The sequence below is a fragment of the Oryzias latipes genome, chromosome 7 (assembly GCF_002234675.1).
Source record: "Oryzias latipes chromosome 7, ASM223467v1".
NCBI classification, from domain to species: Eukaryota; Metazoa; Chordata; class Actinopteri; order Beloniformes; family Adrianichthyidae; genus Oryzias; species Oryzias latipes.
The window spans coordinates 13,306,167-13,321,448 of NC_019865.2; the positions used below are offsets into that span (position 1 = coordinate 13,306,167).

The 15,282-nt window shown below is 39.4% G+C and overlaps 1 protein-coding gene across 14 annotated transcripts in view; it reads right to left on the reverse strand.

The window, feature by feature from the left end:
• LOC101155431 (neuron navigator 1) overlaps window positions 1-15,282 on the reverse strand; it is a 78,571-nt gene that overhangs the window by 21,966 nt on the left and 41,323 nt on the right. Inside the window, exon 1 of one of the 14 annotated variants that reach the window (XM_011477143.3) lies at window positions 9,413-9,735. The exons of the other annotated variants lie outside the window; for them this stretch is intronic. Within the exon in view, the coding sequence (XP_011475445.1) occupies window positions 9,413-9,495 (83 nt within the window). The 5' untranslated portion in view covers window positions 9,496-9,735. Of the gene's footprint in view, window positions 1-9,412; window positions 9,736-15,282 lie in introns of those variants that run through there. 14 annotated transcript variants of the gene reach the window in all.

The following is a 15,282-nucleotide window of genomic DNA, read 5'->3' on the forward strand; positions in this document are numbered from 1 at the left end:
CCAAAAAAATTGGCATTGAGGAGCCCACAGTGATGTGTGAGCCCACCTCTGCATGAAGCACTGTGTCAGGACTATGAAATGTGCCTGCTCCACACAAATCTGCTAAGCCATTTCCTTTTTCCTCTGAGAAACGGTTTATGGATCACGTCTGACATAAATCATCTGTGGCTGCTTCTTTGAAAGGTTATTCTTAATGAAGACATATAGTAAAGCATTTCCTCTAGCAGGCACCAATATTCCTATTCTATTGTCAATAGATTGCAATGTTAGGAGGACTTTTATTTAATTTGCACTAAAAACAGATCCTTTAAAACTGTTACAAAAGGTGTGTGTCATTTAAAGACTATATGTGTTTCAAAATGTCAGTTTTCCTTTTCCCTTTGATCTACTTATTTTCCTTCCCTCTGTGCGTTTCTTATGCATGCTGTAAATATTCTTTAATAAGGAGTTTTTACTTTAAAATCAGCAGAGTACATATGTAAATGATAAGACATTGAATGTTACAGACCAGAAACATCCACGAAACAACAAGAGATTTACAGGATTCAGGATGCTTGTTTGCACAACACAGGCTAGAGTAAAGAAGTCATGGGGGCGGGGGTGAGATTTTCTACTATTAGGGTCAACAGGGTAGAAGACGGATGTTGTAATGTACTGTAAAGGACTTAAGAGGGCAACGCTCCTTTAATGAGGTCATATACATTGCTATAAGGGGGTGGGGGGCCACGGTAGGCCTTCCACTTGGGTGAATGTGTGGGTCACATTATTGCCTCGGGGGATTGATGTCAGTACTATTGTGAGACAGAAGTGAAGGTCCTCCCCATCTAGACTGTACAGATTTTGTAAAAGAAAAAAAAAAGAAGACAAAACAAAAGAGAGAATTAGAAGTGACTGTTTACCATGCTGCTGTATTGTTAAAAAGTGTCAGATTAAGAAATCCAAAACTAGAACAGACACCCAATATAATTCAATCTACCAAAAAACACGCCAGCCAAGGCTAAGGGCACTGAGTTAAAAAAAAAAACAGTCTCGATTGATATCAAAAAGGATCTTTGCTTTGAAAATCCACATAAATAACTAAGATCATAAGTCAAATTTACTTACATTTTCAGGCAAAATAAAATGCCTATTGTTAGTTTTTGATTTAAGAACTAAATATACATTTTTAAGTAAAGTTAGACCTTCTTTGAAGCAAAAAATATTAGTTAAGAAGTACATTTTAATTGAAAAAAAGAAAAAAGAAACAGTACAACTAAAACATGATGATCAAGTGAAATTAAAATGATTCAGTATTTTGGCAGTGACACCGAGCCCTACCTAGCAAAGCTTAAATTAATCAACATTAAGTTTCTTTTTCTTTTTTTGTTAGAGCTGACAACCATATAATTACAGAATTACAGATGGTGACTTCAACCTTTTAAAACCAAGATTTTAGCTCCATGACTCGTCATAAATTACCTACGTAGGGAACATCTTTCCAAAATAAAAGCTGATCAGTTTTTCAGACATATTTCTGTTTTACAAAATCAACAGAAACTCAGCTAAGTTTATTGTTAGCCATCATTCCATACAGTTGAACCATTTCTCTATTAGAGTTAATCTTGTATTCAAAGACATGTTCCTGCAGCTTTGCTGCAAATACATGTCAGCACTATCTTTGTTTAATACTTTCAAAATCAGCAAACAGCATCTCCACTCTGCTTGGTGTCAACAAGTGAAAACAGGAACTACAAGCATCAGAAGACAGAAACCAGATCGAATGTCAGATATAACAAGGAGCAAAAGGTAAATATGCAGCTGACTGCACTGCTTGTGAATGTGAGTGTGTCTGGGTGAAAAAATAAATAAAAATAAAAAATGTTCACCGCTTTGTGAACAAATTTGATTTTTTTTCTTGTTTTCCAGGAAAAAAATCATATTTCAAATGTTCTCAATAGAGTTGTTAAATATTTGTATAATATTTTAAGTAAGAGGTTTTGGTGGTTGTTCTGTTGAGCCAATTTCCCTAAGTGCAAATGTTTTTCTTGTATTTTCTCAAAACAAGAGCTTCTAATATTTGCCTTCTCTATTTGACCTTTTAAGTGTAAAACCATGAAAAAAAGAGCAAAGTGAAATGCAGAGGATCTAGACGGTAGACACGCTGCAGCAGGGACAGGACATCTTTGGCTGTGGTGTGTTGGACTTGGATTAGACTTTTGTGTGACCTGGAAACAACTGTGTTAATATATAAGCTAACAATCCAAATAAACACTGATCAAACTGCATGAAAGCTGATTGCTGCATTTTCTATAGATAGAATTCAGATGTTAGGGGTTGGTCCACCTCTTTACAGGGTTAATATTTGGACAGACTGTCCAGCTTGTGTCAATGCATGGAAAGTGTTTTTTAGCTGCCCTGCACTGGACAGGAACTTTCCACTTCTATTAAAATCCACAGAGTCACATGGCAGAATAAAAAAAGGATTAAACCAGAAAGCTCCCGTTTGCTCTTTTTTCTAGGGAAATGGAAAGAAGGGCAGAGGCTGGTAGTGGACAGTCGCTACAAGGACAAACACCATAAGGTATCTAAAGTCATTGCATTTCATTAGCACTTTACATGTGAGGCTGTGATCGATGACAGACTGCAGAAACAGAGGATCCCAGCAGGAGACCTGGCCTCAGAAATTGAGCAAATGCGGTAGCATCAAAAAGGCCACATCCGGCAAGATGAAGCCACTTGTACAATAGCATCTCTTTTTTTTAATTCGGTTGAAATGTGGTTCAACACATGCAACCAGGAAAGCAAAAAACTGAACAGAAACCATCTCCAAGAACCACCTGCTTTAACATTTTTAGAAGCAAAATATGATGTAGACACTCTAACAAATACTCTCTGTAACACCCGTGTGCAAACACAAGAAACAAAATGACTAAACTGTAGCCCCACCTATTATCAGACAGACAGATAAATAAAGCTACTTGTTGTGGCTGTGTAAGGCAGCCTTCTTCATTATTGGCCTGAGCAGCCACCTGAGACGAGCAAAAAAGGGGGCGGGGATGTGTGCTGATATTGTTAATGTTCACAGATGGCAAACAATATGGGCTACTGAACCACTTCATCAGCTTACCACCAGGAACAGAGATACACAACCATGTCCACACGCAGATCTGTCAAACACCCAGCTGGATTATAATTGTAATAATCTTCTGCTTCCCAGTCAAAGCGGTGTAAACTTCCACTGAACCTATGGAATACTGAAGGTCACAGGACTTCTTCAAATCCTGAAATCTGTAGAGGATTAAATGTTACTGAAGCACCATTTAAGGGTGTTCTCCTTTTCAAGAGGGACTTTTTAAAGAGTTTATGCAGACATAAATGGTGTAAATACATGTCCACTGCAGGCACGCAATAGTATCCAGTACCCGTTTGTCTACTGTGTTCATAAAGTTATGCATTTTATTAACTATATATCTAATACTCTGAGTCATGTCATCTTATGAAAAGTATTTTCCATGCTTTTCTGATAGAATATATTTTAAATATTTCTTAAAACCGTGCACAAGTTTTGCTCATGAATAATCATTAAGACTTAATCAGTGGCTTTTAATTTATGTTCCACCATAGTCCCTCTCTGTTAAGTTACATTGTGAAGCAATTACTGCAAATGACTGACAACATTCATTCAAATTTAGTTTTTTTTTTCTGTTTAGCCACAAAAAAAATGATCATTTCCTCTTGGGCGTTATTTATTATTTTGGCTTTGTCCTGTTTCCATGATGTGCAGTGGAACAATGTAAAAGCAGCTTGGACAGTTTCTGGACACACACACACGGATACACAGGCGACACTGTTTGCGCATTACAGGGGATTACAGACATGGCTAGAGTTAATGAGCTCAAAATTACTGTTAATTCCATCTGCCACCAGGATTAGGCCAGGCCAGAGGCTCACAAAGAAATGTTCTGCATGTGTGGAACAGAGTGTGGAAAATAAGTGAGGCTGCATCCTTAAATGGCTAGTGTAAAGGGAAACCTCTCTAAGACAACTGACAGACAGAAAGCTGACAGTAATGGCCTTCCAGGCTGAGGAGGCAAAACCTACAAGCATCTGAGGCATCACACTTTATATTCTCTCAGATTTTCCTGCAAACGGGACACATTCTGTAAATGCTTCATGGAAAACTGAGTTTAGATTTCCTATTTAGGAATTTATTCCCTCTTTTTCTTTTGTGGCGAAGTTGAATCTCTGTAGACATGCTAAAAACAACAAAAATGAATGGTAAAAATCTTGATAAACAGTAAATATGTCTTTCCATTTTCTTTCTTAGTCCCCTCTGCAGAATAAACAGTCCACAGTCTGCTCTTCACATCTAAACTTCACTGCGTTTGATGTTTACCAGGACATTCAAAACATCAGAAAGCCACAAGCTCTAAATAAGGACTGCTGGAGGCAGACACTCTTGAAAAAGATTGTTTTTAAAGTTGATCATGATGACATCTAGTGGGTCATCTTGATCTTCTCATACTGGAAACCCCATAAAGGAGCCAACAGAGAGGCATTCTTGAAAATCCTTTTTCCTTTAGGTTTTCTGTGTGCTTCCATCTCAGTCATCTCAATTGAGGTTACAGTTGAAGGGTAAATTCCCCAAGACAAAACAAAATCCCAAACAAGCAAATCTTCAAGCCACTGAATTCTTTTGATTTGATTTTAAAAGGCGTACAGTAACACCTGGATGAAGGTGAATCATTTTATTACTCATCTCCCTGTAAGGAGCACTGTTAATTGGGAGGTAGACTTCATTATATTAGGAAGTCACCACAGTGACCTTCCAAGTCCAACATTGGTCTCTTTGTTACAAAAACAGAAGGACAGCCCTCCCGGGACAAGCTGGAAGGACCTTTTCAATCCCCCTCCTAAGTAGTGCAGAGTGGGGTTCAGTGCAGAGAGCTTCTCAGCCTCAACACAACTGCAAAGAGCCAAGGAGGAGCTCACAAGGGGAACCCCAGCATGCAGAGGCCCAGGATAGGGGCGAGATCCTGGGGTAGAATTTCCTCTGCCCTCCCTCCAGAGATGTCAGCTGACTTAACGGCTGTTAGAATGAACAGCGCACAGGGGGATGTTTTGGTTTGAAAGAGAAAGACCAGTGAGAAAAGGGAAAAGAAGGTTAGGGGAGGTATGAAAAGACGAGAAGGGTAAAACGTCACGAACCTAGTCTCTTCCGGGTTGCTTTTAACTTGAAGCAGCTGTGAAAAAAGATGGCTTTAAAGAGGAAATCCTGTCTATAAAGTGTTTCAAGGGACAAATGCCATTTTGAATTTAGCCTGGAGCAACATTTACAAAGAAATACAGATCAAAACTAAAACAACCATCTATCATAAAATCAGGTGCATTTTCCCCCCAATTCTGTTCCATTTTACTTATTTCATAATGGAGATTACAATTGAAAACCAAAACATCACTGACATTCACCTTGTCTCTTTAATACATAAAAACATGAAGGATAATGCGAGTTGAGTGCATGGATGTGGCATGAACTAAAAGGTGGTAAACCACGATATGGTCATCCCGTGAACAACTGATATCCAAGTTTTGTCACTAAGCACTATGAGTCAATGCTCAGCACTGGGAAATGCTTCATTACAATAACACACAATTCAAATTTCCTTCTAACTACAAAGAAGTTATCTACCATGCGATTTATTTATTTACAGAGGTTTGATTGACTATCTTGAAGCTGCCCAAAATCTGATATACTGAGATGTGTTTTGGTGAGAAAAAGTTTACTTCTTGTTTTCAGTTAAAGGCTTCTAAAAAAAAAAAAAGAGGCATCACAGCAATTCTGCTTTTAACACATTCAAAGTCAACAGGAAGTAAGGAGCTGCAATGTGAGCTTTTTGTGAAAATAGCCATTTAAAATCCTGTGCGAGACTTGCTGAGGCCAGTGACACCTTATTTTGTCAGTCATGACAAAAAAAGCATGGTTGGTGACGGTGGGGAGCTTGTAAAAATACACAGGTTTTTCCTGAGAAATATTTTGTGTACAACCCTGACATAACACATAATAGGAAGAGCTGTTTTGAAGATGTGAGCCTGTGCTCAGGTCATAAAGAACAGTACATTAAAGGGGTACCAACCTGTAAAAATAAATAATGGGCCAGAGTCCTCTCTCTCTAAACAAATAAACTTTTTTCAATAGTGCTGAAGGCTAAATTCCACCATGTGAGTTGTTGGTGGCCACCATTTCTTCCTTCCTCAGTTTTGGTTCTTATTCTAACTAAATTTGGGACAAGCGCAAGCTAAACACTACCAAACACCTGACAAAGTTGTATCAATACTTTCATGCTTCTAAAAGGATTGACACAAAAGCATTAACATCATAATGCACACATTTGAGTACAAATCAGAACAGCAAATTAAAAAAAAATCAATTCCAAGAATGGAAGGTGGGGTTTGGTATGACTGCATGTGGTAGAGACCATCACCTGCTGTCACATCAACTCTAGTAGGGCCTCTTGAAATTCTTACAGTTTAAAGTTTGGGACACATTCCCTGGCATCAGGCAACTGTAAATACTCATTTCACATTCCTTCAAGTATATTCTGGGCTTCCACTCCTTAACGTCCCAACATATGGAGTGGCACATAAGCATGCCAGTGCACAAGTGCAGAAATTCCATTATATATATAAAAAAATACTCCACAGCTGTCAGTTTTTTTTCTTTAACACAAATGAGAAAAAATACATTTCTATGGGTTAACAAAGACATGCAGAAGTTAGAATTGACCATAGCCTTTAAAGTATTTAGCCAAAAAGCTTTTCTGCCCTTCCCTGCTGCCTCCTGAAGAGCACTGCTGTTTGACCGCGGTTCCTTCCTCTGGCTTTGATGTGCAAGGTAACACTCTAAATGACACGAGGGACCACTTTGTGAAAATACGAGCTCGGTTTGTGAACACTGAATCCTGTGCGCCTAATAAAAAAAAAGTTTATGTCTTACAAGTAGAGGTTACAAGCATCTGTTATTTCACTCACAGGTCTCTCTAATGACTTTAGAGACAGGAAAAGTAAATGTATCCACCTCATCACAAAACATCAATTCTACTGTCATGTGAAATGACTTTGCCTTCATTTTTTATGGTTCATGCAAATCTTAAAAATTAGACTTTTTGTTAGCAAATGTGAAACGAAGAAGTGTGTGAGCTTGTGTAGATAACATTTGTCTGCCAAAGAGAATGTTAAATCTGTTGTTGTATGAGGATATAAAGAAAAGTAGCAACACACGAATGTTTTACTGAAAAGTTTACAGCTTCAGAAAAGGTCCGGCAAATGAAAATTGCACTACTTGTTAGAGGAAATGTATTAATTGTTGATATCAGGGGCTTGCAGCAGTGAGAATAAAGCTGGTATACCAGTGTTGCTGCAGGAATAAGAAAACAGAAACGGTGAATATTTAACTTGATAAAAGATTTTAAGGGTTTGCCAACAGCATTTTCTGCTTCATTCCCTCCAAACCAGGGGATCTCTTGATGATCTAAAGACACAACATTTATTCTACCATAACCAGTATTTCAAGGCATAGATGGTCCTTCACCAATCAAAGCTACAGTTTAACCAGCAGATTAACAATTACCGGTGACAAAACATCAATCTGATAATCTTTTTTTGCTTGATTAAACCAAAACCAGGAGGATTAAATGCGTAATGCGCATTAAAGAGTGATGTCACTCATTTGCAAATCTCTTGCTTGTCTTGGACAAAGTTGTGAACACGGGGGGGGGCGGCTCCGGATTGAGGCGGGTCACGCTGAGTAAGCTGTTTGAATCTTCTTTTTAATGAAACCACAAGCCAACACACAAACAGCCATGCTTATGCTGGAGCATGATGTGTATGGTGGAATGAGTCTCTGTATTGGCTTGGTATCATGAGTTATTGATGCATGTTAGAGCTCTAATTGTCTCCATGCACATCCAGACATACATACTTACATACATTGAAGTAGAAAATCTATCAACAACCCTGGCTTCAGCTTGATTTAAAAAGTTTAAAGTCTCACTCCTATCCTCATTTGATCTATTATAAAAGCATTTCCAGAGGGATTTTACTTATGATTGTCATTTTTAGCCCAAATAAAATTTTAAAAACTGTCAGTTTTTAGAACAGTTTTAGAATTTCACCTCTGAATTGTAAGTGAAACAGTATTTTCCATCTCCCATCTGTTTAAACACTCTCTCGCTAGCTTGCAACCCCAATTTAACATTTCCGAAATTCTATTTTAAGATTACTTTTATTTAAAGATTTCCGCCATCATATAAAAAACACCTCAAGTACATGTTAAAAACACCAAAAACCCTATTTTCCTTGAAGTGAGTCTTTAAAATGTCATTTTATGTGTAAAAAAACCCCACTTAAATTAGCTGCAGAGCTGACAAATTAATTGATGAAGGCATTTATGTCAGTTGTGTGTGTGCATTCAACTCAAACTCTGGTATTGAGCCACTTGGCTTTAATGGGTTTACATAAGGGGTCAATGGGAGCTGCTGAGGTCAGTAGACCAAAAAACGAAAGTCAACCCCCAAAAACTATTAACACGCAGTCAATCAATGAAGAGAATCTCCATCTGCCCATTACCAACCTTCAGTCACATCCACATATTCCTCACACCTACTGTCCTATATCAGCCCACACACCAGAGTGTTGAGGAACGGCGTGGGCATCAAAAAGATTTAAAAGGCGCTTTCTTCTATTTTTTACCCAATCACAGCGAATGTATGGAGAGGAGGCTGGGAATGTAGGTCAGCCGTTCGGAAGAATGCGGTTCGGTCCTGCAGTGGATCAATACAACACACACCCACTTCCACCACCCACTCAAATACCTGCTGCTGGAGGAGGGAGTGAGGGAGTCGCCGAACACGAGCAACCAGTTGTCATTGCTCTCAAACAATGGGCAGTTTTTGTTTTCAGCAGATAGCCAGAAACAGCCACTCCAGCATTTTCATATACCGGTTATGCGGTTTCTACTTCCTCCACCCGCCTGACTACAACCGTTTTACTAGAGACAGAGACAGAGGCCACGCTCTGAACAATAAAATGCGCGTTTGGCTTCCAGTTTCTATTCTATTGTGGATTTGCTAAACAGATAATCTAATAAAGAAAAATTCAAAAAGAAACATCAAAAATGACTTAAAATCCAGCAAAACATCTAAGGAAGCATGCCAGTCACAATAAAACCGGTTGCGCCGCCGTGCAGCCGTTGGAGTTTTATGAATGAGACATGCAGCTCGTTTTTACGCACGATACTACGCTCAAGCCCCTGCACCACAACCAACGCGGTCCCACCACCCTTGCGTTTCCCCATCCAAAACAATGGCACCGATGTGTTAATTATCCTCTCATCCGGCTTCCTGGGTAACACGCAGGCTCATTCCTATCCGTTTACCTTGACAGAAAGTGCAGCGTCCTCCCCGTGCGCTGCGGAGCCGGCAGCTGCAGCATTTTGCCATTCAGGACTCGACCACTCATTTTGACAACCGCACAGCCTTTTACGCAGCTTTGTTCCCGTTCGGCATATCCCGCCAGTGTCTTCTCTGAAGCAACTAAAAGACTGAATCCGTCCTGCGCCTGTGAGAGTCAGCTGCGGTCCCTGACTGACTGACTGACTGACTGACTGACCCAGTCCCGCAGTGCTTCCACTCAGACGCGCGCTCTCTCTTTCCACACGCGCGCTTCCATCCGAGGCGATCAAGAGAGGGAGGCACTGATAGAAAGGCAACACCCCACATTCCTCTCCATTCGGCCCATTTTCACTGATCGCGAGCAGCTGCGCCGGCTGCAAAATAAGCGCACAGAGGTTTTGGGCTCGCGTTCAGGATAAGCACCAGTTCATCAAATTCCCCGAAAGCGACACATCAAAGACATGTTCACACTCTTAATCCGAGCTCCAGACACAGCCCACTGACTCCATCCACTCACTCTGCAGTCTGTACTAAAGCCTGTTATATTGCAGTGGAGAAGAAACTTTGATGATCCGACTTTTTATTGCATGTTATTTTTTCTGCTTACTATTACAAAACTGTCATTCGTGGTTCGAATTTAAAGAGCCACTCTCACGAAAATCGTGTTTTACCATGTTCTTGTAGAATTGCTACTGTTGGAGCACATAAAGGGAAATCATTTTCATGCATCCACTGACAGACACATAGATCCATGTACGCCTTTGTTTTCCTCGTCTGAGCTGACATCTGGCTCAAAACTGTCGCTGGATAGCTCCAATGTTGCTCACCATTTTTGTTGCACCCATATTGAGAGGTTGGGGGTATGATGGGCTGTAAGCTAGCGGTAGAGAGGGCAAACAAAGGGTTGATGGGAAGTCAACGCAGGCTCACTCCGCACCAACAGTGAACAATTTAGATACGAATTTCTAATAAACTCCTGCTGGTCTACAGAAACTATGTCCTAAATAATAAGTTTTTGATTTAGGCTAAAAACAACATACTAATAATTAAAAGGCTACTGGGAATGCTCTGAAAATAGATCAAAAGAGGATTGGAGTGGGACTTGAATGCAAGTTTTTTTTCTACTAATCAATGACAAAACTAATATTCCTTGCTGGAATCTTCAAAAAAAAAGATCAATAAAGTCTTATCTTTCAAAGATTTTTTTAGCTTTGCATATTAATAAAAAAACCTTTCCTTTTTTGGGTTTATTAGATCAAACCCCTAATTTTTAATACTTTGTTTACCATGCATTTGTTTTTGTGTATAAAGCGAATTTATCTTGACACCATCTTCATCAGCTTCATCATCTTCATCTGGGAAAAAAAAAAATCCCATTTGTGCATTGAAACCAACATGAACCAACATGTTTTCATTAACCAGTCCTGTTGGCTTAGCTTCAAAATAAATAAACATTTCATAATAAATCATGGCTTTTGATTACATAAAAACAGCTGTCAAACAATTTAAGTGGTTTGGCACAGTGGTTAGAGAGGTTGTCAATCAATTTGAATGTCAATGGATAGCCCTAAGATACATCGTCAAGGTGTTTGTACAACAACAGAAAACAGTGAAAAAACCACAAGTACCAATATGACCTCTTTTAAAACACGTTATGGGTTGAAGAGAGTATCACAGTTACTTAAAACTCTTTGCTAACTCTGCTTCTCCTACTGTGATTATATAATTTAATTATCACATAAAAAAGTGAACAATGTAGTCTTTATGTTGAGAGGGAATAGGAAACTACAGGTATCTAACACCCTGCATACTTGGTTTATCACAAATAATTTTCAACAGTCACCAACTGTCTGCATAAAAAAGCGTTGGCTCACACCCAAACACCAGTGACACAAAGTCTTCAATCAAGATTTAATAAAGCAGGGCTGTAAATGACTCCAGTGTTTCTATTGTAAAAGTGTTTATTGGCAACTGGAGACTTGCAGAGGAGTAGAAAGGGTATCATGTATCCAACCCCCGTGAGCGCTGCCCCCTGACAGGCACCCAGTGGTGTGAAAACACTTTATACTGGCTGGACCTCTGTGAATGGATTCGTCTGTCTTCTGGGTCTGTTCAATAAGTAAATTAAGTGCCAGGGTGGATATAATTAACACTGTCTTTTCAGTCAGGACAAGAGAAAGAAATAAGAGACTAGCTGGAGAACCACCACCACAGGGACAGAGAAAGAAATAATTAACACTCTTTAATGGGGAGAGCACAAAGACCAGATTCTACTGCTCAGTCGTGCTATGCAGACCCAGGTGGGCACACAGAGCTGGGGTGTGTGTATGCGTGTCTTTTTGGGGTTTGATGGGCATCTTGGCATGCCGAACTGCAGGTGTGGGGAACGGCTGCCCTCACTGTTGCCTGGTGTTACTAATGAAGAAGAAACAGAAACAGTTTCTGTGTACACACACACACACATTTGCAATCCAGCTCCAATCAGTGAACTCAGTGCTTTTTTTTAATGTCGAGTTTCATTGAAGTTTCTGGAAAGGCTAGCTGGACTGCGTTCTTGGTGTCGGGGCAGCTCTGACTCATGTCCAGACTTGCCCCCCATCTCCCTCCATGTTTATGTGCTGGTGCTCATCAAAGAAAGCCTCTCACCTCACGGCTGCTCTTCTTTCACTTGGGCCGAAAGCTTGTTTTCAGTGCCCATGTGTGTGAGGTGCTGCAGTATAATTAGGCTGTGATGTAACTGTGTAATGACAGTATACAGGCAGGGTCACTATATGACCCTGGGAACCTGTCACTCCCCCACTGATGAAAGAGGAGGGAAACCTGGGAAAGCTCATCCTCCTTATCAGACCAGGAACACACACAGACATTCAGATGAGCTGCTTGGAAAGCACGTTCAAGATAAACAAATAATGAATTATACACATATTTAACTTTTTTTGTCAACGGTTATTTCATCAACTTGGCATTTATCTCACTGTCAGCTTTAGACCTTCACACGGCAACACACTACACTCTTCCTGTTCCCAGTCAGAATACTTGCCCACACATGCAATCGTGGTCTGACAAGTTTCTGGCAGCAGAGTGTTTGCTGAAAAGATCCCTTTTAAATACTGCGTCTAGTTTAAACAACCTCAGCAACATTCTTTGGCAAATGCTTATACAATTTAAGGGACATGGATTCGCTTTTGTCAAAGACTTACCAGCAAGGCATGCAACATGAAATCGACCCTTCTGAGTACTTATTTGCAGTTTGTTGTTTTTTTTCTCTCTTAACAAAGAGAGTGGGCTGTACTGCACCAAACTGGTTTGGGATCATCAACGTGTCCACAGGTTTGAAAATTGCACAATGGCTGTGCTTTGCAACTGCATTTTCCTGCTAAGATACTTGCTATTAACAGGGCTTATAAAACCTACAGTGACTTTTTAAAATGTTTTAAGTCACTGATGCCTCCAATAAGATGGAGAAATAATTGAAAGAGATTTTTCTTTGAACAACTGACTGCATCGACATCTTGGGAACACGTCAGAAACGTACAGGTCAAAACATTCCCTTTGTAATCAAACTTTGGGTTTCCCAAAGACTACGGCTGTTTTTTTATACTTATACATGAGAGTGCACACACAAAGGAAGTTAATGGTTTAAAATATGGTGGTAGACATGGTAGATATTTGTTGGTTTTATTTTACCTCAGGATTCTACTTCCTACTACCTCTTTGTGTGAGAGGTACATACACATTGAAGTACTTCGCTTTTCTCAGTTTAAAATAAAAAAATAAAAACTATGGCAAAAAGCGGGCGTGGAAAGATGGGACAGGACTTAAGTAATGTTTTTTTTTAAACCTTTTTGAAAGAACTTACGAGGGTGGCAGAAAGGGTTTATCATTCTGAGTAATATGGTTTTATTCTGCTCGGTCTCTTATGTAATTTAATAAATATGTAAATAAAGAACAAAAACTTATAATGCTTCACAGTTTTGTTCATAAAAAAGGTTTGAGTCTGTCTTAAAGTACACGGGAATTATGCCATACCTCAATTTTTTGGTAAGTATGAACCCAAACAGCTCTGAACAGCCTCAACATAAAAGAAGTTATCATTATCTACACAACCTCGGTAAATGTTGCTGACTTTAGAGGGATGTTGGTGACCACAATTAACAAGTTACAATGAGCAGATTTCTTTGTGTGTCAGAACTTTGTCTGAATAATATAAATTCTCAAAAAAAAATCACAACAGTTGATATGTTTTAGAATGAAAGATGTATTGCAGCTACAATCTTAAAGTTTAATCCAAACATGTACGTTTGGATGTGTTTTTATTTATTTTTTGGTTATACACTGCAGGAACTGAGGATGATTGTAAGTCTTTGAACTTTTGCTTGCAGGGCCTCTTTTAACTCCTTCAGTGTGGCCCCCCCATCCTTCCAGAAGAGCCTGAAGAGGTCCTCTTAAAGTTAATTGACAGCCTCCCTTCTCCTTGGTGGGGACACTCAAGGTTTAGTCCACTTACAGCATTGTAGCTTTACAGAGACTCAGCTTCAAACATCTTCCAGTGAAGCCAGACAAAAAAAAAAAAAAAAAAAGAAAATAAAGCAGCCAACATTGTGAGGAAATCCAACATAGCTCAAGAGATTTCTGCTGCCAGTTCACCCTGTGTCTCCTAATGAGAATCTGTTCACTTGTGAGAGAATTGGTACATACTTGAAAGGATGAGATTAAGAGATGGTGTAATAGGGAGAACAGGAAGGGAGGATGAAGGCAGGGGGCAGAAAGAAAAGTGTGTGTGACTAATGTCAAAACAGCTTCAGAGAATAACACAGTGGGAGTCACCAGGAGGAAAGCAGCACAGATTCTTATGCGCATAACAAACCCCATCACACCCCTCTTTTGACTTCGAAGGGCTGGCTTTAGTGTGAATATTGCAGACCTGTGTGTGTGTGTGTGTGTGTGTTGGTGCAAAGCGTAGTTTTCAATCACTGTCAAACCAAAGTTTTGAAAAAATACCACTGAACCGTGCAGTTTCATTTACCCCCAACAGATGTACTTAGCATGTCACTTAAAGAATGTTCAGGTATGAACGAACAAGAGTGTTTGCAGAAATGTGTGTGCATGTGCATGCAAGTGTGAGGGAGTTGAGTTTTACTGTGGGAAACAATCCTCCAGGGAATGAACCTAATAATTTACTGACAACAAGGAAGGGACCATGGTGTTGTTTAGGCATGTTTTTAGAATGTCATCCACATTTGGTGGAATACCAGTTTTTTTCCATTTTCTTCTTGTGTTTTTGTGTTGCTCACAGAACTAAAACAAGAAAATAACTGCACTTTAAAAGGCAAAGATGTTCCCAATGGAGGAATCAGTCAGATTTACACCAAACCGGCCAAAGGGTTTATTAAATCAAAGCAAACATGTTTAGGAAACTCTTCCAAAAAATTGTTCAAATTGAATAAAAGTACAGGAGATACAAGTGACAGAGATACAAAAAAGTGTGTGTAAGATGAAAAAAATCAATTTCCTGTTAAAGATAGTGACATCAATCTAAAGTAAAAGAAAAATCAACCCAACAGAACCAAAAGAAACCCACAAATCTAAGATCTCTTTCAGCTGCCAACCAACAGCTGACCCTGATCTGTCTCAGCTTATTCACACCACTAGACACCACTAAAAAGAATAAATGAAGACATAAAAGACTGCCAAACTCTTCAGCAGTTTTGCAAATATTTAAGTACACGCAACGGTAAATACGGAAAATAGGTCTAACCTTCAAGTCATGTATCAAATAGTCACACTGTAATACTTTGCCACCGAATAATGCAGTTTGGCTCAAATCAATCTTAAAGATTAAAAAAGTTGCATT